This window comes from Haliotis asinina, chromosome 14 (assembly GCF_037392515.1).
Source record: "Haliotis asinina isolate JCU_RB_2024 chromosome 14, JCU_Hal_asi_v2, whole genome shotgun sequence".
Taxonomy (NCBI): domain Eukaryota; kingdom Metazoa; phylum Mollusca; class Gastropoda; order Lepetellida; family Haliotidae; genus Haliotis; species Haliotis asinina.
This window is the reverse complement of record NC_090293.1, coordinates 47,212,515-47,236,985: the sequence shown is the minus strand read 5'-3', so window position 1 is coordinate 47,236,985 and position 24,471 is coordinate 47,212,515. Positions and strand designations below refer to the sequence as shown.

Below are 24,471 nucleotides of genomic sequence, written 5' to 3'. Positions count from 1 at the left end.
TCGGCTCGGAGTCAGTATAATGTGCCTGAGTAGGGTGTTCATGCTCAACAGCGGCCTCCTATCTCAGTGCGCTAGCGCTATAAAACCGGCTGAAGTCTGGGCTAGTACAAGCAGGTACACAAACACATGCATGCACGTTGTGTCGACGGTAAACCATTCTTTCACCTCACCTCGACACATATTTGTTACCTCGGGGTGACCAAATTAGTTATATTGATCGCCGTAAGGAGTGAATGAGTGAGTGAGTGGGATTAGTTTTTACACCGCAATCAGCAATATTACAGCAGCAGTCTTACATAATTGAGTTTGGACCACACAATCCAGTGTTTAACCGCAGGAGCATCGATCTACCCAACTGGGAATCGATCACGTGTCAAACAAGTCAGCGAGTCTGACCACCCGATCAAGCATGGGTGACTTAAGATCAATTCTAACCCAGATCTTCACGGGGAGCAGTCATGGGTTGCTGAAGATCAATTCTAGCCCGGATCTTCACGGGTCACTCCCCTGATGAAGAACCATATACTGATATTGCTGAAATCCCACTCACTCATTCACTCACTCAGAGCTCTAATTTTATGTATACCTGGTAATATGCAGCACTGCTTCTGATTGGGATCTGTCCAAAGTGCCAAAAATCTTGTTGGTTTCCGCTGAGAGACCATATCAACACCTTGCCGTTTCCTAACACCTTATAAACATTCAGTGTACCAATTCCACTGCCCAGCATGTGGTACCAGAACCTGAAGCACCGGAGTGAAGTCGGGGGAAAGACCTGACTCTGTAGAAGGGCGTTATCACCTGGACGACGAGGGCTGGAGGCTTCGATGTATGCGTACTGACCTAAAATAAAACAATTTTTAAAAAATCCCCAGTTACTTTGTACGACAATGTCACATTTCCACTAATCGTTTGTAATAAGTGCCTTGTTTTCCATTCTTGATAACCATTCGTGACATCATGTCAGTTTGAGTGAGAAATGAATTGCTTTCACACAATGTGTAAACATTGCCGAAATATTAAATGCACCAGGTTTAGTCCACTGGTATGTATAACAATTTGAATGACTTCGACGAGTCAATACACTGTGATCACATGTATAATTAACTGAAATAAATAAAAACAACAAAATATATTCAAGACGTATGTATTCAAATCAGAAAGAATATATTTGAAAATGGTTGACGTATTTGTTCAGCGTTACCATTTCGCTGATTAGATTGTGAAAGACTGAAGAGCTCCTTCGAAATTTCATGAAACTGTAAGGTGACTGAGTACTACTATAATTTTCACAATAGAATAAATGGATTAGAGAGGGAGTCCGACAAATTCGGTCAGACTTGTGAGCTCATCATCAGCTGAGGGCCCATGTCACCCTTACACGCAATCAGGTTAAGCAATCGGACTTCTGAAAGACGACGGGTCAACTTAGACCCCATCCAGTAAGGATACATAACGCTCAGACAAACATGTGAAAACGTTCGGAATCACGAGTATTTTATTACTGTTACCATTGGCAGTCCCTGTTGTGTGATCAAAACTCGGCCCCGTATATGAACTCGTGGTGTGACCTTTCAAAAGAAGCCAGTCAAACTTGTCTCCAAAGTTGATATTTGTCCAGGAACAGAAGCCGTTTTCAAAGTCGCAGTCGCCTGTAATGAGTAATATTACAAACGGTTTCCGAAAAACCTTATCCGTGTAAGAGATCGGCGTGTCTTACCAAGGTTAGGTTCTTTCCAATATGAATCAAAACTACCACGATATACTTTCACTAACAACAAATATACTTATATTTCACTTGTTCTTCCGTCATTTCACCTTTTACAGAACATTATACATGCTTCGTACTTACATACATCAAACTTACACATTCATGATAAGTAACTTTCGTTTATGTTGTTTATCTCTTATTTCCACAGTAACATGATCGCATTCACCGTAGGGTAGCGTGGCCCAATGTTTAATGCGTTCGCTTGTCACGTCATTTGATTCTCCATGTGGGTAAATTGCCTAAAGCCCATTTCTAATAACCCTATTTATCCCGTGTACGTATATCCCGCATCTCCAGGTCGACGAAGGATTTGATGTCCACATGAGTACGTGTGAAGACCATTTTTGGTATAGCCTGTGATACTGCCGGAATATTGCTAAAAGCTTCAGAATGTCATTCTGTCAACACCAGAGCCCTTATTCTCGAAACGTTCGTAGCCCTAAGAATTCTTAACTTTCATCGTAGTCTATGATTTAAGAATGGGCTTAAGACGTTCATTGGGTTACGAACGTTTCGAGAATAGCTGGCCTGCTTTGGTGTTACTGATGTAACCATGACAGTCTTTCAGAGTCTACGTACCTGGTAGGGCACAACGACCGTTCTTGATACCAACGTCGTCGATGGCCATGTCGCTGTAGTAGCTGCTGCCAATGACGCCTTCGAATACAAGGGAGAAGTTGGCGGTGCTTGTCAGGGTCAGCTGAGCGATCTGCCACTTGTTGCCTTGGTTACCAGATTGGCTCCAGATCTTTATCCTTGGACCAGTTACGGGCTGTTTGTACACATTCATAGTGCCCATTGTTGAACCGTACATGTGGTAAAAGAACTGAAGACACTCCCCGAGACTCGGCGGGAGGACAGGGCTTATAAGTAAGGCGTTGTCGCCTGGTCGACGAGGAGCGCTAGCCTCCGTGTACAGATAATGGCCTGTTGAAACAGGTACAATGGGAAATATGGTACAAACAATACGAACAAAATAGGAAAGCAAACAAACAATGTATTTTCATGGAAACCTGACACGCATTAGAAAATACACCTTCGAGAATTGGTCACGATGAAAAGCTATCAGACTAGATTTACACGAATCTGGAGTTCATCGGATTCTTGCGCGACAAAGGGGCTCAACTCTTAAAAGCGAATTGCTGCGAGCAATACTGGGCCGAGCGGGTTATTTGTGTTGGTAAGTTCAGTGTATAGAAGATACGTCATAATCACCTCTGTTGGTTCCGTATGAGTGGTCAGCGTTGGGTCCAGTGTTGTAGCTGGACGTCCTCTGTGTCGTCCACGTCCAGTCAAACTTGTCCCCTGTCCTGGTCTGGTGGAAGCCGCACAGGTGCATATCCTCAAAGTCACAGTCAGCAACTGGAGACGAAAACACTGTCTTTAAAAATAGTGTAGACTGGACAAGCAATTGCCTTTACCTGGAACTGCAAAGGAACACGTGGTGCCTCCAAAGCAGTATGCGAAATAGCCACTGACCCGATAGCCCGTGGCTACTAAAAAACAGTCGGGCCAGTAAACCTGCACAGTCACTGGCCCGACTGGATGGTAAATTTTCATGGGTTCATTTTGTAAAGATGTCACTCGCTGTGACTTGTTACGTTGTAATAAGCGTTGGTTATATTAACAGTATGGTCTGAAAACAATACTCATATTAGCAGCTCAAAGGTGAAACACATGTCATGCTTACAATATCTTGTTCTCATCCATTTTTGTCATCATTTGCTCAGTTTCTGCATTCAAATTTTGGACTAGCGAAATATTTTGTGAGCTAGTAACTTGCAGGCATAGGTAGTCGGACTGGATAAAGACATTTGGGAACTTTTTCGAACACTGCTCCAAAGGTGCTTTGGTAGAGGTATAAGGAAGTAACAACATCATGGATACAGAGCTTACTGGTTGATGAAGGACATGGGAAGTTGGAGAAGTTGATGTCGTCGACAGCGGTGGCGCCCTGGTAATAGAGACCACGCATCCCTTCAACCGCAATCTGGAATAGGGTGTTCTTATGTGATCAACCCAAGGTGGGTAGGTGTAATCCATCATAAAACAGAATCACATCGGGTCATCAATACAAATATTCACCATTCAGTAAAAGGTTGGACAATTTTGGTAAACATATTAAATTCATCTTTGTCACCACTGAAGTCAGTACCATTAATAATAAACAATCCGAAAAATAATCATTGTTGTCAGACTCTGTGCCAGATATAAAATATAGACCGTTAATGACAGCGTCTGTATATTTGTACCCTTAAGGGTTAAATTGACAGATTGACTTGTTTCATGCTTTTAGAAAGATTCCAGCCAAATCACGTTACTGGTTTTGAAACACACTGTACCCGTGTGGGAATCGAACCAGGGTTTCGTCATGACCAGCGACAGCTTTATCACTAGGCTACGCTTCTGCAGCTAAGCGAACTGGAGATGCCAAATTCATACATAGGATAACTGGACATCCATTTAGACTCCAGTGCTTGCAGGCCCTTGTAGTTTATTTTCCATATCATTTCAATACCACCAACATCATCAACCACATCACTATCGGCATCCTACCTGGAATGCTTGAGGACTTGAGATGTCAATGAGAGCCTGCTTCCAGCTGCTGCCCTGAGTTCCAGATTTGGTCCATATCTTTGTTCTTTTACCTCCGACGACGGTGTAGACACTGAGGCCGGTGACGTGAGGGCCGTACATGTAGTACCAAAAACGGAAACACGAACCGGAAGTACTGGACAAAGTGGCAGAGAGCAGACGACAAGTGTCGTTGGGCGTCCGTGGAAAAGAATTTATGATGTAGATGAAATATCCGCTTGCTAGAATAAAGAATATTGTTGATAAGTACATACAGTATTCATAACAATTGCCAGCGTTACTTGTTACTAGACAAAATAACGCCATATACGTTTTCAGCTAAAGCTGAAGTCATCAACGCGAGTAGAAATCCTGGAACTGAATTTAAATCTCACCTTGGATTTGTCGGCCAAAGTGGATGTAGTTTAAGAAGACCAATATTAAAGAAAGTTTAAGAAGATCATTATTAAAGAAAATGTTTAAATATTTCCCAGATGAGGTCGTTACCTCCATGGTAAAGTCTTAGCTTAGGTGACATGTTCTTTGCTGGAAAGAGGACCATACAGCTGCAATGTTTGTTTACATCATCGCATTAAGCTAAAATGCAAAATTGGACAAACCTGTCCCCGATGTGTCACATCACACAGTCATGTCTGATTTTTGGTGTGAATTCTACCACTGTGTCTACCTAGAGTCCTTTAGTTCGTTCACTAGTTGGTTCGTTTCAATGAGTGAGTTTAGTTTTATGCCGCTTTTTAGCAAAATTCCAGCAATGCCAGGAAGGTGGACACCAAAACTGGGCTTCACACACTGTACCCATGTTGACATGGGGAATCGAACCCCGATCTTCGCAGTGACGAGCGAAAGCTTTAATCACTAGGCCACCCCGCCGCCCCTCATTCGTGACATATGGAAACACACATATATATATCCAGTCTTAAGACACATACGTATGCAGACCTATTCTGTTTATAGAAGAGCTTCCAGAAAGTCACATGTTACCATTTCCTGTCGTGTGGTCAGTTGGGGCTCCTGCTCCAATGGCAGAGTGAGGACCAGTTGCTCTGGCCCAGTTGAACTGGTCATCTGTGGCCTGGGTCCACGTGCAGTATCCGGTCTCAAAGTCACAGTCATAGGGGGATGGAACTGTAAGGCATGGTGACATCATTGATTACGTCTTTGTGGTGATCGATTGTTGTAATATGGCACAAAAATAAGTATGCTTATAACGCAACTGGTCTTTTGTCACATTTACTGACATTTTCCTTGTATATTATGTTACGTTACGTCATGTTACGTTACGTTGTCACACATAAATGAACAAAACAACAAAGACATATGAAACAACATAATCAACAATATCTCACAAAAACATCTTAAATGAGTATGTAAGTCATGCACGACCAGTTGTTGACGTCGCTCACCTGGCGTTGTAGTTGGCGCTGTTGACGACGTCGGCATCGGAAGCAGCATCGAACCGAAAGTGCTGGCATCAGATGGAAGAGCTGGAAAATATTTCACGTTATCCTTCCCAATGTGAAAAAACAAACATCGAGTTTCACATTGTCAGTGTTGATGTCAATTAACGACTTTTCACGGATAGTCCATCGAGGTTGACCGTTGTCCATGTCACACCACACGTCTCTATCAAGATTTGATGCATATCGCTCTGTAATTCTAACTATTAACCCTCAGGGAAGCTACCATATAATGCATTCCAAAAGAAAATTACGTATAGAGAAAACTGTATTACATAAAGGGTTCGAAATAATTAATGCAGCTTTGCACTAAATCGACTCTCGGGCCGTCTACTGGTTGAACATTATTTCAAGCAAACCCCATAGAGTTACGTCCCTTGAAGCGCTCTTTACGAATATCGAAAGCGCAATCATGTGATTGAAACAAGTTTGGCAAACACCGACAACACCGCGTGCGACTTTTTCAGTGTAAACAATTGTTTATCTTCCAGATATGGCAAGTGGTATCTGGTTGGAAGCTGTTCGCCTCGAAGGTTCCATTATCAATTTCAGGCAGGTCGTAAGGGGTAAGGGATAAGGGATAAGATAGAACCAGTCTTACACCAATAGGAAGTTAAAGTGAGTGCCTCCAATACATGAAATGCAGGTCAAAATACAATCGAAAATGTGTGACATTGTGCCTTTAACTCCAGGTGTAAATGCTTATAGGAGCGAGTTTAGGCAATGCTACGCCGAATTGCAATGACTGATCAGTAAAGACTTACTTCCACAAGAGGCATCTGTGAATACGACGTCGTCGATGGCGACGTCGCCCCTATATCCCTTTCCCCGTTCTGCTTGGAATAGCATCTGGAATTGAAACATAAAATAAATTTATTAAGATTTTAATACAATTTTATCTAAATTTTAGCGTCTTGCAAACAGATACTCTTCTCTATGTGTTCATCTAAGATGTGTATCGAATGAAGCAAAAAGACTTGAATTCCAGTCACTTAATATAAGTTTTTGTCAAAAGCTTTAACGGTGTTGCATGTCACCCGGTTAGTAGTCATCGCGTAATAAGAGACCAGTGTAGAATTGGCCTTCAGTGATAAATGCTTGGAGAAAGACCAGGTGGTAAGACTTGCTAACTTGGCTGACACGTCACTTTATCTCAAATGTGAAGATTGATGTTCATGCTGTCGATAACAGTATTGGCTGGTCCAGACTCAATTATTTACAGACTGTCGCCATATAGCTGGAATATTTATGTGTGCGTTGTAAAACAACAAACCAAAAACAGCGTATGGCAGGAATTTCTGGTTGGACAATGTGGCACAGTGCAAAAGTAAAAATGATGCCAAGCAAATGACGCATTATCACGTTCGTTTCAGTGACAGTTTCAGGTGTTGAAAGAAACAAATTTATCCAGTATGCAACCTTTGGGTTATCAGTGAATTCCTCCATTGCAATGGCGATTCATTATTCCCAGGGTTTAGTAGCACTTACTGAAAATGACCACTATTAAGGACAATGTAATATATCTGAAACTGTCCGTCTGTCTTGTTCACACGGGGAATGGGATAAATTCTTAACTATTCGAAATTGCCAACACGAATTAGATGTATTTTTGTACAGTGGCGGTGGGGCAGTTGTTTAATGCGTTCACTCGTCACGCAGAAGACATGGGGTCGATTCCCCACATGAGAACAATGAGTGAAACCCATGTGTGGTGTCCCCTGTCGTGATATTGCAGGGCGAAATAGACATTAAAAATACGCCTCACAGGAAGGGAGTTAAAAACACCATAAATAACATGGACATACTGGGCCCACACACGCACACACACAAGCACGCACACAACACATAATGACGATACTTTATGTTTCACTGGCAGAGTATTTACAATTTCTTCTGCGACTTACATTAAAGGGGCTCTTGTAGTAGATCTTGACCCGACCCTGTGTCCAGACATCTCCTCTATCACCGGACAGTGTCCAAATGGTTGTAGTGGTGTTGGGACCCTTGAGGTTGACGCTCAGTGTGCCAGTGTCGGCACCGTACATGTGGAACCAGAAACTCATACACATCCCGTCCGTCGGCTGGAAGAGGCGACTCGTCAGCAGTGCTGTGTCACCTGCACTCCGACCTGAAGACTCAATGAAGATATATTGGCCTGGAACAAGAAGAGGAGAGTTATAGTGAGTGGAGGAGACAGGAAATGAAGGTAAGATATTGGGGAAGGGGTAGACGCACCGTGGACAAAGTCCAGGAACAAACAGATAGTGTGAACAGACAAGAGGTACTGGTTAAAAGACGAAGGTGAGATCATGGGGACCAACCTGGAATACTCTAGCTTCTGAAACATATCGGTAAAATAAACTAATGGAAGTTAACGAATTCGTACCTCTAGATGTTCCAACTGTGTGGTCGAAGCTTGGTCCAGTGTATACACTTGAGGTGGATCCGCGACCGATGATCCAGTCAAACTGGTCCACACCATGAAGATTTCGCCAAGTACAGAGCCCAAGTTCAAAGTCACAGTTCCCTTTAGAATGACAAGGAAGCATGACATATTGCTCTGGTCTCATTCAATACTCAAGGCATGAATCTGCTGCCATTGTCCCAGTTACAATCATGTCATTTTGGACGTATCTTTGGGCGGAATTTATTTGTATATTCATAGAGAAGCAATGTTGAGACTAACTGAGACAAAACATAATTTCACAAAACAGGTATCTTAAAGAACTACAGTCATGACTCCGTCTGCAACACAAAGCTGGTGACAATGGCGTTTCTAGACAATCACATGAAACACTGTACCTGCTTCTCCCATGGACGTAATGAGCCAATAGTCCCCCGAGAAAGTTTTAAATCCATCAAAAGAGTACTTTCCAGATATGATTATTACTGACATTACGTGATTGAATCAACGATCCTCCTACAGAGAATGTTGAAAAAAGAATTGTCCTTGTTTTGTGGTCGACGATTAAAGATACGCATTTGTTAAGTTCGGGTAAGAGTTGTCCCTGAAAGCGCCAAATAGAACACTTTTTCCGAAATATTTCCGCATTTTAAAAAAGCACTGTCTACACGTGAATACAACTATCGGCCATGCATCTGTCCTTTTCAAGAAGAGCTTAGTGACCTATGTCACAAACACATGGCCAGAGCAAAGCCACGTCAAGGTAATAATACCCCACCTGGCATCTGACATGCGCCCACTGCTACACTGACGTCGTCGATAGCAATGTCTCCTTGGTAACCATTCCCGACCACACCTTCAAATACAACCTGCAAACAAATGCTAAGCTATAAAGGTCCCGTAAGAGGGTTTTCAAACATGTCCATCATTACATCAGTCAAACGATTCATCTGTTCGTCCTAATACGATACATTCTCAAAGACAAGACCTCTCATGTATATCTTCTCTGTTTCTCATGTAAATATATTTATAGTATATAATGGGAGAGGACGTCATGGATAACTGGATTCTTTGTGCCCAGTCCTTTTCTTTACAATGAAGACAATATGCTTAAAACCACAGCGAGTTGCCAAAAGGTTACGTTGTTTAGTACTTCCGGTGAGAAACAACGTTTGATTCCTTTTCGAAAGGTCACCTAGTTGTCAGGAACCGAACAATCCTTGCAAACATTTTTGAGTGGCATGTTTAGACGTTGGTGAATCAGATACGGACGTTTCGATACAGCTTCCTGTTTCGTTGTCAAGCAGGTATGTCAACGATACCAGAAGCTGTATCGAACATTGCTTCACCTGATTAAAGAAGCTGTTCATTCATAAAGTTTGTCCTTATCTAATCCTTGCTTTGATAACAAATTTCCGATGTAACCACCCCCACAGTAGCCACTTCTGTGACAGCCACGCATGGTTGTACTCCTGGTCCAAGCTATTAAAGTCAAACTTGGCGGTGGCGCGAATTTGGAACAAGAACTGATACTTAAATATACGCATTTCCCATCTGGCATAAGTTGGCGTGCGCATAGGGAGCCGTGAACCGGTTTAGTGCCGGAAGTATGGTCTCGCGAGACTTACAGGTCGAAGAGCAAACTCTTTAGTAGACGCTGGAATGTAGCCTCGCCATTCTTGTGGCACCATAATTTTGCAGCATAAGATGCAATGATCACTTTGACAAATAGTATACCCTGGGTATCCTAGAATTCACTAACTCCCGTATCGAGATGACCCCAGGCTTCTACTACACGTTCAAACAGCGATGTTCCCACCTGGTAGGGTTGTAGACCACTTATTGTGACTTGTCCAGGGATCCAGGAGTTGCCCTGGTTCAGTGACTTGTACCAGATTGGGGTCGACAGGACGCCTGATGTCCTGGTAAAGATTTGGAGCATGCCGATGTTGTGTCCGTACATGTTGTAGTAGAAAGACAGGCACTGAGGTGCCAGTGTGTTGATCGCTGGACTACTAAGACGTGCGATATCGCCTTGTTTCCGTGGAGCACTCGTCTCGATGTACATGTACTTGCCTAAATAAGACGAAACAAATAATGTCTGGAAGTCGTTCTATGTTATTTACATCACAAGTAGTCTAATGCACCAACTTCACGGCACGGTCAGATTTCACTAGCACTACCCGGGATACTATCAGCTTATGTACATCCGACTTAGAATTGATTTTCGGCAATACATGCCTAAAGTAAGAGGTGACCCATTGGTCGGGTGGTCAGACTCATTGACTTGACTGACACGCCATCGTATTCCAAATGCGCAGATCGCTGCTCAAACTCTTGATCACTGGATTGTCTGGTACAGACTGATTTATTTACATAGAGCTAGATTATTGATTAATGCGGCGTTAAGTAGGAAGAAAACAGAACAAACAAAAACAAAGACAAAACAAATAACTGGATGATGTGTGAAATGACCCCAATGTTGAAATTTCGTATTCTTTGTTACTGGAAGGTATTTCTTGTATCCACTGAGGTGTTCTTAACTTATTGCTTTATTACTTTATTGATCACTACTTTCTTGAATGTCATTTTAAACATGTCTGCAGACTTAGCCCTGTATTTCTGTTTACCTGTTATAGTTCCGAGTGTGTGATCGCTGCTTGGACCTGTACCATATGACCCTGTTCTGCCACCAGCCTGTGACCAGTCAAATGTGTCTGTTTTGTCCTGCGTCCAGCCACACAAATCTGCCGGCTCAAACGTGCAGTTGAGTCCGTCTGAAAGTGGAGACACAAGGATCGTTGGTGACGTTAGAAATGACGAGACAAGAACCTTTGACATCATGGCCATGACATATGGTATATTAGAGAACTCTCGGCAAGACTTTTGTCATGCTGACTTTAACCTTGCCATGTGTCATTTAATCAAAACCAAAATGGCGAGACGTTCATCTAACTGCCAACTGTTACAACAGTATGTGAAAATGAGTCGTCAAGTTCTGACCTTGCGATGGACACGTGCCCGAGATGACCTTGATGTCATCCAGACCAATGTCACCGGCATAGCTAGGACCTCGGACACCCTCGATCACGATGTTCACTGATGACGTTTGTTTTGCAATCTGAATTTGTCCAAATATCCATTTGTTGCCTTGGGACTTCATTTTGGACCATATTGGATTACCCAAAGTTGATCCATGCTGAAATGAAGTACAGCAAACATGCTCAATCATTGACGAACTTTAACATGACATAACATAACAATTGTACCACGTTAAGATATTCTGTGAAAGAAAAAAAACAAAAAAAACTGTCATCCAAAGAAACAGGCCCCAACTGCGGAAAAGAAGCCGTGATCTGCAGGATGTCAATGTTAAAAGTAATTCATTGCCATCAGAAACCTCCATATTACCTTTGGTCTCACATATTCGGCAAAGCACAGTACTTCACCAAACTGATTCACAAAATGAGAGAATGTTGTGACGAAACATGGTACACGTGTTGAAAACACTTCATTAACAAACATCTGCCAGGCGATTGCCAGTCATAACACTCCTCTTCCACATATGTTTATCTGCAGATTTTAATGAAAACGAAAAACAACAACAAAAACAAAAAATACTTTCATAAAAGAAATAACGCAAATAACGAAAACTAATATCATTGCTTTGACAGGCAATCAAAATTAACTTACACTAAGAGTACTTTAAGTTGACAACGGCAAATACCAACCCGTAAGTAGACCGTGAGTCTGTTGATGTGAGGCCCGTACATATGGTGCCAGAACTGAAGACAATAGTCCTGATTGGTTGACAGCTGGGCAGAGACGAGTCGCGCTGTGTCGTTCTCGATACGAGGCGCCGATGTTTCGATGTACATGTACCAGCCGTTCCCTTTTAGGAAATCAACATAACTGAATATGCTTAATATATGAAATCATGTTTTCTTGTTTGTCGATCATACCTATACATGTATTTTGTTAACTGTCTATCATCATCATCACCACCACCACCATCACCACCGCCACCATCATCACCACCGCCAACATCATCATCACCACCACAACCATCATCATCACCACCACCACCACCACCAGGAGCAACACCACCACCATCATTATCAGCATAAAAACCATGATATATGTCACATCGTAATAATTTCTCTCCTTATACCTCAGCATAAGAATCAATTGCCATATGCGTACTATTTTTGAAAGTCATATTTGGACTTGACAGTAGACTGTATTATATAGCTTAACGGAGTACAGCCCCATTAGCTCACTCATTCTCTCATTCACTCATTCTCATCCTTCACTTACTCGTTCCTTTGGTGTGGTCAACGGTGGGGCCAGTACTATAGCTGCCGGTTGGACCCTGGGTTCTAGTCCAGTCAAACTGGTCGTCCGTGGCTTGGGTCCAGGAGCATAGGTTGGTCTCAAAGTCGCAGTCATACTTGGACTGAGAAACTGAAATGTTAAAATGGTCTTAGACCAGGGTTTCACTCATTGTATCCATGCCGTGAATCGAACTTGAGTCTTCGATGTGACGAGAGAACGCATTCACCACTAAGCTACCCTACGCAACAAAGAAAGAGCAACATGGTTTGCATATATCCCGTGATGTACTGGTACATTGGATTTTTTGTACTGCTTGAAAAAGCTGCTTCAAAGTCAATTGATACAAATTCAATATTACTAGGTTCAACAAACGTGGCTGAATCAGTGTTTTACCAAATGGGCTGGGCGTTGGGCTTGTCAAAGCAGCAGAGGTCGAAGGGATCTTTGAAGGATCTGCCGATCTGGGATTATCTACAATAAAAGAATGAACAATGCCTTTAAGACCGTTGTACGTTTCAAAAGTCATGATGTAATCATACCTATCACTACATGCCCAGATTTAATGTAGAACCAGATCAGGATTTCAACCTGGTCAAGCAACCAGCTAAACTCCTCCCAGTATTATCAACCACTACAACACGAGGTGACCAGGGAATACAGGACTTGCTCTGTTGAAATCATTCCATCACAAAATTGTGTTACAAATTATCTCCATGACAACAGATGTTTGCGAAAAGAATAATCATGCCCTGCCGTACTGGTACGAATTAATTCAAATTGGCTGGTATCTGGTGACTGAGTTTAGTTTTGCGCCGCTTCTGCAATGTTACAGTAAGGACACCAGACATGGGCTTAAGAATTTATACCCATATAGGGAATCGAATTCGGATCTTTCGTGTGACGAGCAAATGGTTTATCCTCTTGGCTACCCACCGCCCCTGTAACCTAGTGCATTGACGTACGTTCTGTTATAACACATCCACGTTGTCAGTCATCCACTACTTACATCCACAAGCCGAGGTGGTGAATGTGATGTCATCAATGGCTATATCTCCATTATAGTTCGAACCTCGCACGCCTTCGAACCGCATCTGCAATGAAAAGATATGGTTAGGACTTAATTATTCGGTAATGATGTAATCCACTATGTTCCCTGTTCCTTAATGTGGCACTAGCATTGATACATTCTGCCTATATATCTGATCGTGATCAAAATAACTTGTTCTCTTTTCAACTTGGATGTAGAATCAGATGGATGTGTTATACACATCAGATGGATGCTATATTACCATTTTGCGACCACAAGAATACGTGCACACGCCTAGTTGCGGGTACAGCAACGTTACCTGGACAAAGTACTGTGACTATGAGTTCCAGTCTACCCAATTGTGAATTGGGTACCTCGGTAGGATGAGAGAGCCACAATAAACTCGCTGCGCCTAGTGGCAGCATGTGACGCTGAGACGGGCATCGAATGATCGAGAGAAACAAATATCAGCGCCTTGAGCAAGCATAAGTTGCATGGATAAGTGTGCTATATAAATGTCTTATAATAATTTGTTTAATCAGATCACTGAAGTAGTAAACGAAAAGCCCTTCGCGAATATGACTGTTTAGGGTTAAGCGCCTGGCAATTGATATTACCATGAAGTTTGGAGGTTTATTTGCGCGCGCATTCGTTAAAACAAGGTCGGTCTTACCATGAAGCCAGTTGTTTGAGGGGGTATTGGGAGCTGTCCCTGCAGCCAAGCCTGACCCTTGTTTCCACTCTGTCCCCAGACCCATGTATGTGTTGTGTTCGCCTGGTTGTCAATATACAGGTTCAGGAGTCCTGTGTACAAAACACGTGAACATATAGGTATCACTGTTCACTAACTACCATTGGTCGTAAAAAATAATAAATGATGTTTTTATGTTGATAAAAATATTTGTCTAAATTACTGTGTTATTAGATTGATATACATGAAAGGCCGGGCGGGACAACTTAGGAATGGCCAGCGAGTCCTAAGCAAGCTACAAAGACATATTGAGATTAACGTTTAGGAGGCATGTCCATATTTTACATGACGACGTAATTATCTTTCGGCCATGTTTAATATACAAATTATCATTATATTGTATTTTGAGGATTCATAAGCTCGCTACCGACTATATGACATGAACACAAAATGGCGTCTGCCTCTCGACTGGATATTTAACATCAGCGAAACATATTTTGACAAACTTATAAAAAAAATGGTTAATTGCGTTTAAACTGTTTTAGAAGCATTTTAGAAGTTGCTGAGCTGACGGTGACGGAACAAATTTTATGGATAATCAACTTTATTTTCACAATAGCGACGTTTCGGTATGGATTCTGATACCGTTTTCAAGCATGCTTGAATTTGTTCCGTCAACGATTGCGTTTAAGCAGAGTGTACAAACGATTCGAAGTATAAAATAATTTAAATAAATCAGCGAAAGTTGGTAAAATAAACGTGTACATTGTGAACACTAAACCATCTAATGGAGCGGATTTCGAACTCCTTGCTCTACGTGCGTCATATTATGACGTCATACGGTTGTTGTCCAATACAATTAAAGCATTTCACAAGAAGGCAAGATAACGAAACATGTCTTCAAGCATTGAATTCCGCCCAAACTGTCTTATTTGTCCTTCTTTGTAACGTTTTTCTACAATGCAACATTTACGTTTAACGGTTACCGTGGCAGCAGGTAGTATGTTTTCTTTCCAATTGTCATCTTCCTGGGAGAGTTGACACGGAAACGCGTTAAAGTGTCACTGACCAATGGAATTCAAGTATTTTACAGGAAGGTAAGATATTCAAATATGTGTTCAAGTATTGGATTTCGGCCATACCGACCCTACCTGTAGTCTTTTCGACGATGCCATACCTATGGTGAGTCAGCATTTCTCCTTGATGTTGAAACTTACCAATGGTGCTGCCGTACATGTTGTACCAGAAACTCATGCAGTGGGTGGACGTGGAGGGCATTAGCAAAGGACTCTGAAACCATGCTCTGTCGCCCTGGACCCGAGGTGCGGATGTCTCAATGAACATATAAGTTCCTGCAATGTATTGATTATCGATGTGAGAGATATTGCAGTGAGACCATCTGTTACCTTTTAAAGAAAAATCTGGATGAAGACTTTCTTGAAGTTAGTCTCAGCCTTCTTCATCTTGAAGCGATACTGATCTGATGTATTCCTTGAACGGATGATTGGACGATTTACAAAACATACTCTTAAAAAGTAGGGGAACATGGAATTAGATTTTGGACGGGCAGTGTAAACATGTGCATGGGGTGTCATTCTGCACAAGAAAGTCCATAAGTCAGTTTAGACCATTAATTTTGCATCACACAGGTGTTAGTGTTTATTTCTTGGCGGTTTTTTTTCAAAATAGAAATGGTACATATGCAGTTTTCATAAACACAAACACACAAACACCCGCCCTAGATCCCCAAAGAGCTATTAGCATTACATTACATTACATTACATTACATTACATTACATTACATTACATTACATTACATTCTCTGATTCTGGGAGATTTGAGACATGTTGATACAGTATCCTGCCGACTATCTTGCTAGCTATAATAGTATAAGCTGTCGAGATTCACCTGTGCCATCGCCTGTGGTATGGTCAGAGACTGGTCCTGTGAAAGTGCTGGTAGTTTTTCCGGATCCAGACATCCAGTCAAAGTCATCTCCTCCGATGTTTTTCCACATACATTTGCCCTTCTCAAAGTTACAGTCTCCTAGAGATCCACAAGCGCCATCGATGATGAGGACGTCGTCGAGGCCGATGTCACCGGTGTAGTCGCTGCCCATGACACCCTCAAACACAGCCTGAAAGAACACATAGGCACCTAGCATTCTTCCGAGTAAAGCATTTAACCGAGTATTGCGGCTACTTTGTTTCGAGGAAGGTAAATCAAACCACAGTATGTTGCATTTTTGATTTGCGATTATACCTTATACTTTGTTTATTTGGGTTTTTTTGGTTTTTTTCTTAATCAGCGATACATTTTATAAATTATGAATAAGTGATAACTGTGTTTTATTTATGGTTAATTTTTTGGGTTGTATGTGACCTTTAACCATTCACCAAAAAATCATCAGCTGGCAACCCTTCCTTCCATATGTATTCCGTCACCGAATGGACATTGATTCACACTCATTCCCAAAGCGACAATACCTGTGTCACTAAAGTGTCTAAACTATTCCTAAAGCGTCATTAGCCCGTATTCGGTCACTAGAGATCATCAACTCACAAACATTCCTAAGCGGCTTTACCCTATGCAGCGACTATTTCGAGTTTAGAACCATATTCACTCACCACCTCAGTTCAATCACTAAATAGAAAGCAATACACAAATAGTCCTACCTCCCAGCTTCCTTGAGCCTTGACAGTTGTCCTTCCTTGTAACCAGAGGTCGCCTTGGTTACCTGACCGCGTCCATATTGCTCCTCCGAACTGATCGCCGACTTTGGCATAGACGTTGAGGGTACCAGTAGCCTTGCCCCACATGTGGTACCAGAAGGTCAGACAGGCATCGTTGGTGGCTTGCTGGACAGTGGAGATAAGTCTTGCTTTTTGTCCTTGGCTTTTGCCAGAAGCTTCCGTGTACATGTAATGCCCTGTACAAAGTATGAACAATGATGAACAAACCACACATAAATTAACAGGCTACAATGGTAGTGCCTGTAAACTTGTTGAATTGTATTCTTAATTATGTTCAAATGCTTGATATATTTGTACGGAATATACAGAAATGGTCATCAGCAATCCATGTTTGTCGTAGGAGGTGACTAAATGGATCGGATAGTCAAACACATGTTATCATATCCCAGTTGTGTGTGTAGATTGATGCTCATGCTGTGGACTACTAGATATTTGTTCCAGACACGATTATTTACAGACCGGTGCCATATAGCTGGAGCATTGCTTAGTGCGGTATAAAACTCAACTTTCTCACTCAGTTCAATAGAACAGAGCTTTTCCATTGATTTTTGGTCTCTTCACAAGAAAAAACCCAAAATGGCCCAAAATATATTTAACGCTTGTATCTGTGGAGAAGGAATTTGCAGATTTATTTTCTTTCATCTAAATTTTGCTTGGCCATCGTCTACATTCACATATCTGACTCAAAGCATTAAACACCTGTAATTATTCACTTCTCTGCATAAGGAATTCCTTCTAAAGAATAACAACACAGAGATCACGTGACAGTTTGCTCGTACCAGATATTGTTCCGTAGGTGTGGTCATCTGTGGGTCCAGTGTCAAAGGAACCTGTCCGACCATGAGTACGTGTCCAGTCGAAGTCGTCACGTGGATCCTGTTGATAACCGCAAATATTTGGATCTTCAAATCTGCACGTGTGGAAGGAACCTGTAACATAACAAAAAAGAATGATATTAAAAACTCGAAACCATAAGAAATACACACCTACTCTAGTTAAGAAGATAGTAGTTATGATATAATTTTCAGGAACCAAAGAATACAAAATAGAACTTCCGAAAACATTTGGGATGCATTCCGTGACAGTGCTTTATACACTCTTCAAATAAGTAGGAAATTCAATTTGAATTTTTAATTGATGAAAACTGGGAGATACGTCAGAGTCAACGATTGTTGGTACGGTAATAATGAAAAAATCGACCTTCATAAAAAACTGTCATAATGTAGAATGGAACCCCATGCCCGTGTATGGCGATAATGCGTTGTGATTTGCACCCCATGTGCTTAAGGTGGTGATAGAAAAGAAATGGAGGTGCGTTGATAAAATGTCTGTCTTTGAAAAGTTGCTTAACTCGGATACTTCCTATCCATTATCAAGTTCCCCGCCTCACATAAACCACACTAACCACACAATCCACTTGTAAGACTGATATCGTCTACGGCAATGTCTCCTGCATAGCTTGTCCCTCGAACACCTTCAAATACTATCTGATAGGAGGAGTTTGTCGAGATGTCGATATCCATTTCCATCCATTTGTTCGCAACTGTTCCTTGTTTGGTCCACTCGGGGCTTCCAAGGTTTCCTCCAGACATGATGTAAACATTGAGAGTGTTCACGTCCGGGCCGTACATATGGTACCAGAAGTGGAGGCATTTGGGAGTTATGTCCTTCACAACTGGGCTGACCAGTCTGGCTTTGTCATTGTAGACCCTCGGCGAGGATGTCTCGATGAAGACGTAGTACCCAGAGGATGTTCCTGTGGTGTGGTCAACTGATGGTCCTGTGCCGATGCTTGAGGTGCCGCCCCTGTGGCGGGTCCAGTCAAACTGGTCGTCCTTTGCTTGTGTCCAGCTGCAGAGTCCGGTCTCAAAGTTACAATCATAAGGTGATGGAGCTGTAATAGAATGATGTACGGTTGTACACAACGTAGTCCTACTAACTGAAGGTGAAGGATGTCTCATATTCTAATCCCGAACAAATCAAGGTCATAGCCTTTGAGGTTGCACTGTCATCATTGTTCTTTGATGACAATGACCCTGTAACTTTAAGCATAAAGACAAACATCGATTGTCAAAAATCAAACTGATTGAGACTCTCAGCTCAACTGATCTCTGTGTGTGTATCAGTCTATCATAGAGGTAATATGCATTTGATCATGTCTCGAAGTATGATACGTCCCTTGGGTCTTGAACTGGACGTACCCAAAGATCATTTGCCTCACCTGAGAACCACAGGTCACCTTGCCCATAACTGAGAACCAGCTTCACTAGTTTCACTAGTTTCACATGATCATCACATCATAAAGCACGCTAATGACACAGATCAGTTTGTAAAGATATCAGCTGCAATCAACTAAATACACATTTTGGTCATCAACAGGAACAAATAACGTATTATAATTGTCTATGTTGGTTGGTATGTCGTACATTTTTATATTGCTACTCCATTCCAAGTCGGAAAAGTTAAAATGAGCACTCTCCCTTTCACCAAAACCAATGGCCAGTAGGGCTTTATTAGTTGATGACGTAAAAATACTGGATTGCTTTACAGATGGTAAAATAGGAGTTCCTTATCCTAAAGCTGAAGTCGTAATGTCACCTGCTGTAGGGGGTGTTGGTGTCGACGACAACAAATATGGAGCAACTGATGATCCTGTTGCTGCCAGTGAGGGCAGAACTGAAATATAAATCCAAAACATTATTATTATTATTATTATTCGTGAAAAGGTCTTAGATATGAATGAGAGATCACAGGGTGACAAGAAAAAATGGAGGATTGGCGGTAGTCGGGGGACCGCAATCAGATTATACTAAAATACCACGATTTGTCTCCCGTCATATGACGGCGGTCTGTAAATAATCGAGTCTTGTCTAATCGATCACAGTCAATTCAGTGATCAACATCATTAGCATCTATCTTCGAAACTTCGATTACACGTGTCAACCAAATCAACGCGTCTGATCAAGGATCCCGTTGCTCCTCCCTTACGAGAAGCATGGGATCCTGAAGATCAATTCTAACCCAAATCTTCACGGGTATTGATCATTCATGACAAACACGGAGAATACAGTTTTGTGGTTGTATTTTGATTACGAAACTCGCGTCAGAATTACATGTACTTACAGGCACAGTGTCCTGGTTTGAATGTGATGTCATCAAGGGTGATGTAGCCATGGGCTCCTCCAAGACGTACAACAGAGAATACAACACTGTAAGGCCGAGTGCTGGTGAAGGTGGCCTGGCCGTTCGTCCACTGCGAAGTATTAGATCTTTGAGTCCCGTCCATGTACCAGATTGGGATCCGACTTGTGTTCTGAAATTGCAAATATCTTGTTTCAGTGAGCTGGGCTTTTTTTCCCCTTATGATAGCGATACTGGTGGGATAGCACCACACATGAGCTTCAGAGATCCTACTCAATTAAGGACTCGAACTGACCTGGTACCACCTTAACCACTAGGCTCCCTATCGCGTTTATATAAGGATTTAGTGGTTTATATATGACAATATCGGCTACAGATTGCAGTTAAAGGGCAAGCCCACAGTGTTGTGAAATTGAAATGCTAGTCGCAAATGTGGATTAGAGTGAGTGAGTGAGTGAGTGAGTGAGTGAGTTTAGTTTTACGCCACACTCAGCAATATTCCAGCTATATGGTGGAGGTCTGTAAATAATCGAGTCTGGATCAGACAATCCAGTGACCAACAGCATGAGCATCGATCTCTGCAATTGGGAACCGATGACATGTGTCAATCGAGCCTGACCACCCGATCCCGTTAGTTGCCTCTTACGACAAGCACAGTCGCCTTTTATGGCAAGCATGGGTTGCTGAAGTCCTATTCTACCCCGTGACCTTCACGGGTGGGATTAGAGGGAGAAAGATAGGTGAATGGTTGTAGCAATCGACAGAGGAAGACAAGATGGTTAAAATGCCAAAGTTACATTTTGAATGTAATCCAGTGGGCAGAATATTTCAGCCCACCGCCCACCACCGTTCAACTGCCTTATGACAGTAATGGGCAGACATGCCAGCTACCTACCTGCATTATGTACATAGTGATGGAACCGAATGAACTGCCTATCTGCATGAACCAGAAGTTGATGCATCGTCCGGTGTCGCCAGTAGGACTCATGGATTGAGACACAAAGTCAGCCGTGGACTTGGCGGCTACGCTGCTACCGTCTCCGATGTACATGTAGGAGCCTGGTGAGATGAAGGCGTTGTTTAACATCTTTCTCTTCTTTCTCAGAGTAAATCATTAACAGTTCCATTTCAATGTTTGATCTATCTCTTTATACATGTATACGTGAAGGTGATACAACATGCTACAACTTTCAGAAATATGGAACTATATTTTCTATAAAACTACTTCATGCCGATTCTGATTGAAACTCAAAAGTGGCAATTATTTATAACGGTCAAATAAGCATACAAACTACAAATTTCATTCGTACTTTAAAAAGCCTACCCAAAGATTTAGGAAAATGTATTGGTCTCGTTATTGGTTCATGCCAAGGTACCCTCAGAGATGATCATTACGGATGACATCAACCACTGTATAGTTTGGTCCAGAGTCGATTATAAGCACTATTTATATCATATTGAATTTCCTACAGATTCATTGATGAACTATCTTTACAAAATCCCCAGAAAATACTAACCGTTTTTGGATGTGCCAAAGGTGTGGTCTCCTATGGCGGGGAGGGTCCCATACTTGTTATTTTGTCCTCTCAGTCTCACCCAGTCAAACTGGTCAGTGCGAGAATTGGACCATCCGCAAGTACTGCTTTCAAAGTTACAATCTCCTACACAAATAGAAAGTACACGACTGTGTTGTAATCTTAAGCAGTGAATACATTTTACAACAAAAATTAAAGCCAAACGCAGTACAATGAACACGACCTATATTACAAACATAGTACACTTTGGATGCGGATATATATTTATGTCTGTCAGTGTCAGGGCCTTTTCTGAGATTAACCTTTGCCTAGTGAAACTATCCGCTCGTGACATCGATTGGGTTCAAATCCCATAATAACAAAATGGGATCAGCCATAAAGTAAACATAAATTTCAGGAACCGTGCTGTAAACGTCGCAATACAATATTTGCTGACCCTCTGCTGAAGGAAATGTAATCTCTAATGGGATATCTTCAGGGGAAGCAATGGCTGTCTGCCGATATCACCAAGATAAATACCAGGTGTCACAAAGACTTCAAATACACCATAATCGAAGGCATCATGACAGCTGACATTTCGCTTGTCACTTCTCCAGCACACCGACGTTAGCCAATTTGAAACACGAATGTTTGTCACGAAGGTGAATGGTTGTTTGTGTGTGTGTTTGTGTGTGTGCGCGCGCGCTCGTGCCCCCGTGTATTATTAATAGTCTCCACGTCCCATGTAGCGTCATTGCTGTTGATTACTTCACCAGTATTAGTAATTACTTGAGGCATTACTAATACTAATGCGTCTTGAGTTGATTGATGGCCATTGTGTTGCCCCGGAAACATTTTTAATCGTTAATGGGATTCTTTTACAAAACCATTTTGATTAAATGCAGCACTTCCTAAACTAAACGGAACGCTTGTCTCGTTGATCGCCATGCAGCATCTTACACCATATCAATGTCTGAAAATTATTAGTAGGTTAAATTGGGTGAGCTGATGATTTATACCTGGTGTTGGACAGGACCTGAGAAGTTTGATGTCATCGATGGCTGCGTCGGAAGTGTAACTTCTGCCAATACGACCTTCAAAAACAGCCTGAAAATGATAACAAACATGTGAAAATATGTGTCAGAATTTTGTTGATTACTAACTCAAAGATCCGTGAAGATCCATTCTTGTTGTAAGAAGCGACTGACGCATCGGGTGGTCAACTCGCTGACTTGTTGACAATTGCATAGAAAATGCTCTTGATGTTGATCACTGGATTGACTGGTGCACACTCGATGTTTTTTTTTTCAAGACCGCCCCATATAGCTGAGTCCTCGTTAAACAACAAACCAACCAACTGACGAACTCAGAGTCACCAAAATTAACATCCGACAGTCACCAAAAAATCAATCCAACTCCTGCCTCTTATTATTCCTGGCTACGAAATCGTTAAACTCAGCGGTAACAATAAGTATTGTATTCATGCAGGTACAAGTCAACTCACGTGCATGGAGTTGTAATTCGGAAGTTGCACATATTCCTGTTTCCATGTGTTGCCTTGGTTACCAGAGAGGTGCCAGATTGGTGAACCTAGGATGAGCCTGGTGGAGTTCTGGGCAGCGTACACTGACAGAGTTCCCATGCTGGCGCCGTACATGTGGTACCAGAATGTGAGACATCGGCCATTCTTGCCCGAGAATGCAGGACTCCAGAGTCGCGCTGTGTCACCATAGCGACGGGGAACAGAACTCTCGACGTACATGTAGGAGCCTTAAACATAAGGGTGGACATTAGGATGTACAGAGCGGATGTATATCAGTACTTCTGTACTTTGCACACGATACTGAGCAATTGACTGCTTATTGCCTTCCTATCCTCTTCTATTGCTCACACATACGTGTGTGTATAGAGATATATTTTTTAATGTTAATCTAGATAAACAATTCTCGATGATGAAAGCACATTGACACACACACACTTTAAGGGTTGAAATATGGAAATGTTTACATTACAATGGAGCTAATGTCCTGTGTATTGAAATGTTAATTTTGAAGAGACGTTCCCTGTCTTGAAACGTTCGTGAAATACTGATCTGTTTGTGGATGTTTTGTCTTGACATACTGATCATATAAAATGATAACGAATGACATTTAGTGATGTCAGCAGCCTCTATCATCCCTTCCAATCGACTACTGACCTTGTCGTGTTCCGTAAGTGTGGTCACTACTGGGTCCAGTTCCATAAGAAGATGTGCCTGACGACCTTCTCGTCCAGTCAAAGTTGTCCGTCTTGTCCTGGTGGTAGTTACATATGCTGGATGATTCGAAGTTACAGTCGATAGGCGAGGCGGGGATGCTCCCTTGTGTTGGGGCTGGTATATATTCAAACAAACCACAATAAAAAGACTTGTGCACCCAGGTTGACAAAACACTGAAGAAGTGGTAACATCACGACTCGATGTTCGTTCTATTTCATTAGCCTAACTACGAATCGCTCACCATTGGTTTATATCCTAAGTTCTTTTAGGCTTCTGTTTTCCAATTACTGAACCAGAGCTCATTCTAACACAGTATCAACCGTACACAACGATATATTGTTTAAGGAAGTGCAACGTATTAAGTCCATAGTCCCTTGGCGAATCAAAATGTCATTGCCACCTTGTAACATTGAACTCGTCACAGTACCAACCAAACACACCAGTCCTTGTAAATGACAATTGCTTAAAGAAGCGTGGAAAATATCCAGTCCAAGGCGCTATGTGAGTTAACATCCGGTTATTATAC

General features: G+C 42.0%; 1 protein-coding gene across 1 annotated transcript in view; it reads right to left on the bottom strand.

The window, feature by feature from the left end:
• Positions 1–24,471, bottom strand: part of LOC137260848 (MAM and LDL-receptor class A domain-containing protein 2-like) — a 109,993-nt gene that overhangs the window by 82,275 nt on the left and 3,247 nt on the right. Inside the window, exons 6-36 of the mRNA XM_067798406.1 lie at positions 23,886–24,059; positions 23,193–23,458; positions 22,708–22,795; positions 21,692–21,835; positions 21,070–21,233; positions 20,157–20,346; positions 19,632–19,709; positions 19,255–19,308; positions 18,439–18,927; positions 17,813–17,962; positions 16,956–17,209; positions 16,189–16,417; positions 15,498–15,632; positions 14,263–14,393; positions 13,569–13,653; positions 12,545–12,691; positions 11,959–12,119; positions 11,231–11,426; positions 10,858–11,004; positions 10,047–10,303; positions 9,006–9,096; positions 8,210–8,350; positions 7,728–7,978; positions 6,588–6,672; positions 5,348–5,491; positions 4,328–4,587; positions 3,668–3,761; positions 2,987–3,133; positions 2,351–2,698; positions 1,512–1,652; positions 587–843 (exon numbers count right to left, since the gene is read on the bottom strand). Coding sequence (XP_067654507.1) covers positions 587–843; positions 1,512–1,652; positions 2,351–2,698; positions 2,987–3,133; positions 3,668–3,761; positions 4,328–4,587; positions 5,348–5,491; positions 6,588–6,672; positions 7,728–7,978; positions 8,210–8,350; positions 9,006–9,096; positions 10,047–10,303; positions 10,858–11,004; positions 11,231–11,426; positions 11,959–12,119; positions 12,545–12,691; positions 13,569–13,653; positions 14,263–14,393; positions 15,498–15,632; positions 16,189–16,417; positions 16,956–17,209; positions 17,813–17,962; positions 18,439–18,927; positions 19,255–19,308; positions 19,632–19,709; positions 20,157–20,346; positions 21,070–21,233; positions 21,692–21,835; positions 22,708–22,795; positions 23,193–23,458; positions 23,886–24,059 — 5,498 coding nt within the window. The remainder of the gene's footprint in view (positions 1–586; positions 844–1,511; positions 1,653–2,350; positions 2,699–2,986; positions 3,134–3,667; positions 3,762–4,327; positions 4,588–5,347; positions 5,492–6,587; positions 6,673–7,727; positions 7,979–8,209; positions 8,351–9,005; positions 9,097–10,046; positions 10,304–10,857; positions 11,005–11,230; positions 11,427–11,958; positions 12,120–12,544; positions 12,692–13,568; positions 13,654–14,262; positions 14,394–15,497; positions 15,633–16,188; positions 16,418–16,955; positions 17,210–17,812; positions 17,963–18,438; positions 18,928–19,254; positions 19,309–19,631; positions 19,710–20,156; positions 20,347–21,069; positions 21,234–21,691; positions 21,836–22,707; positions 22,796–23,192; positions 23,459–23,885; positions 24,060–24,471) is intronic.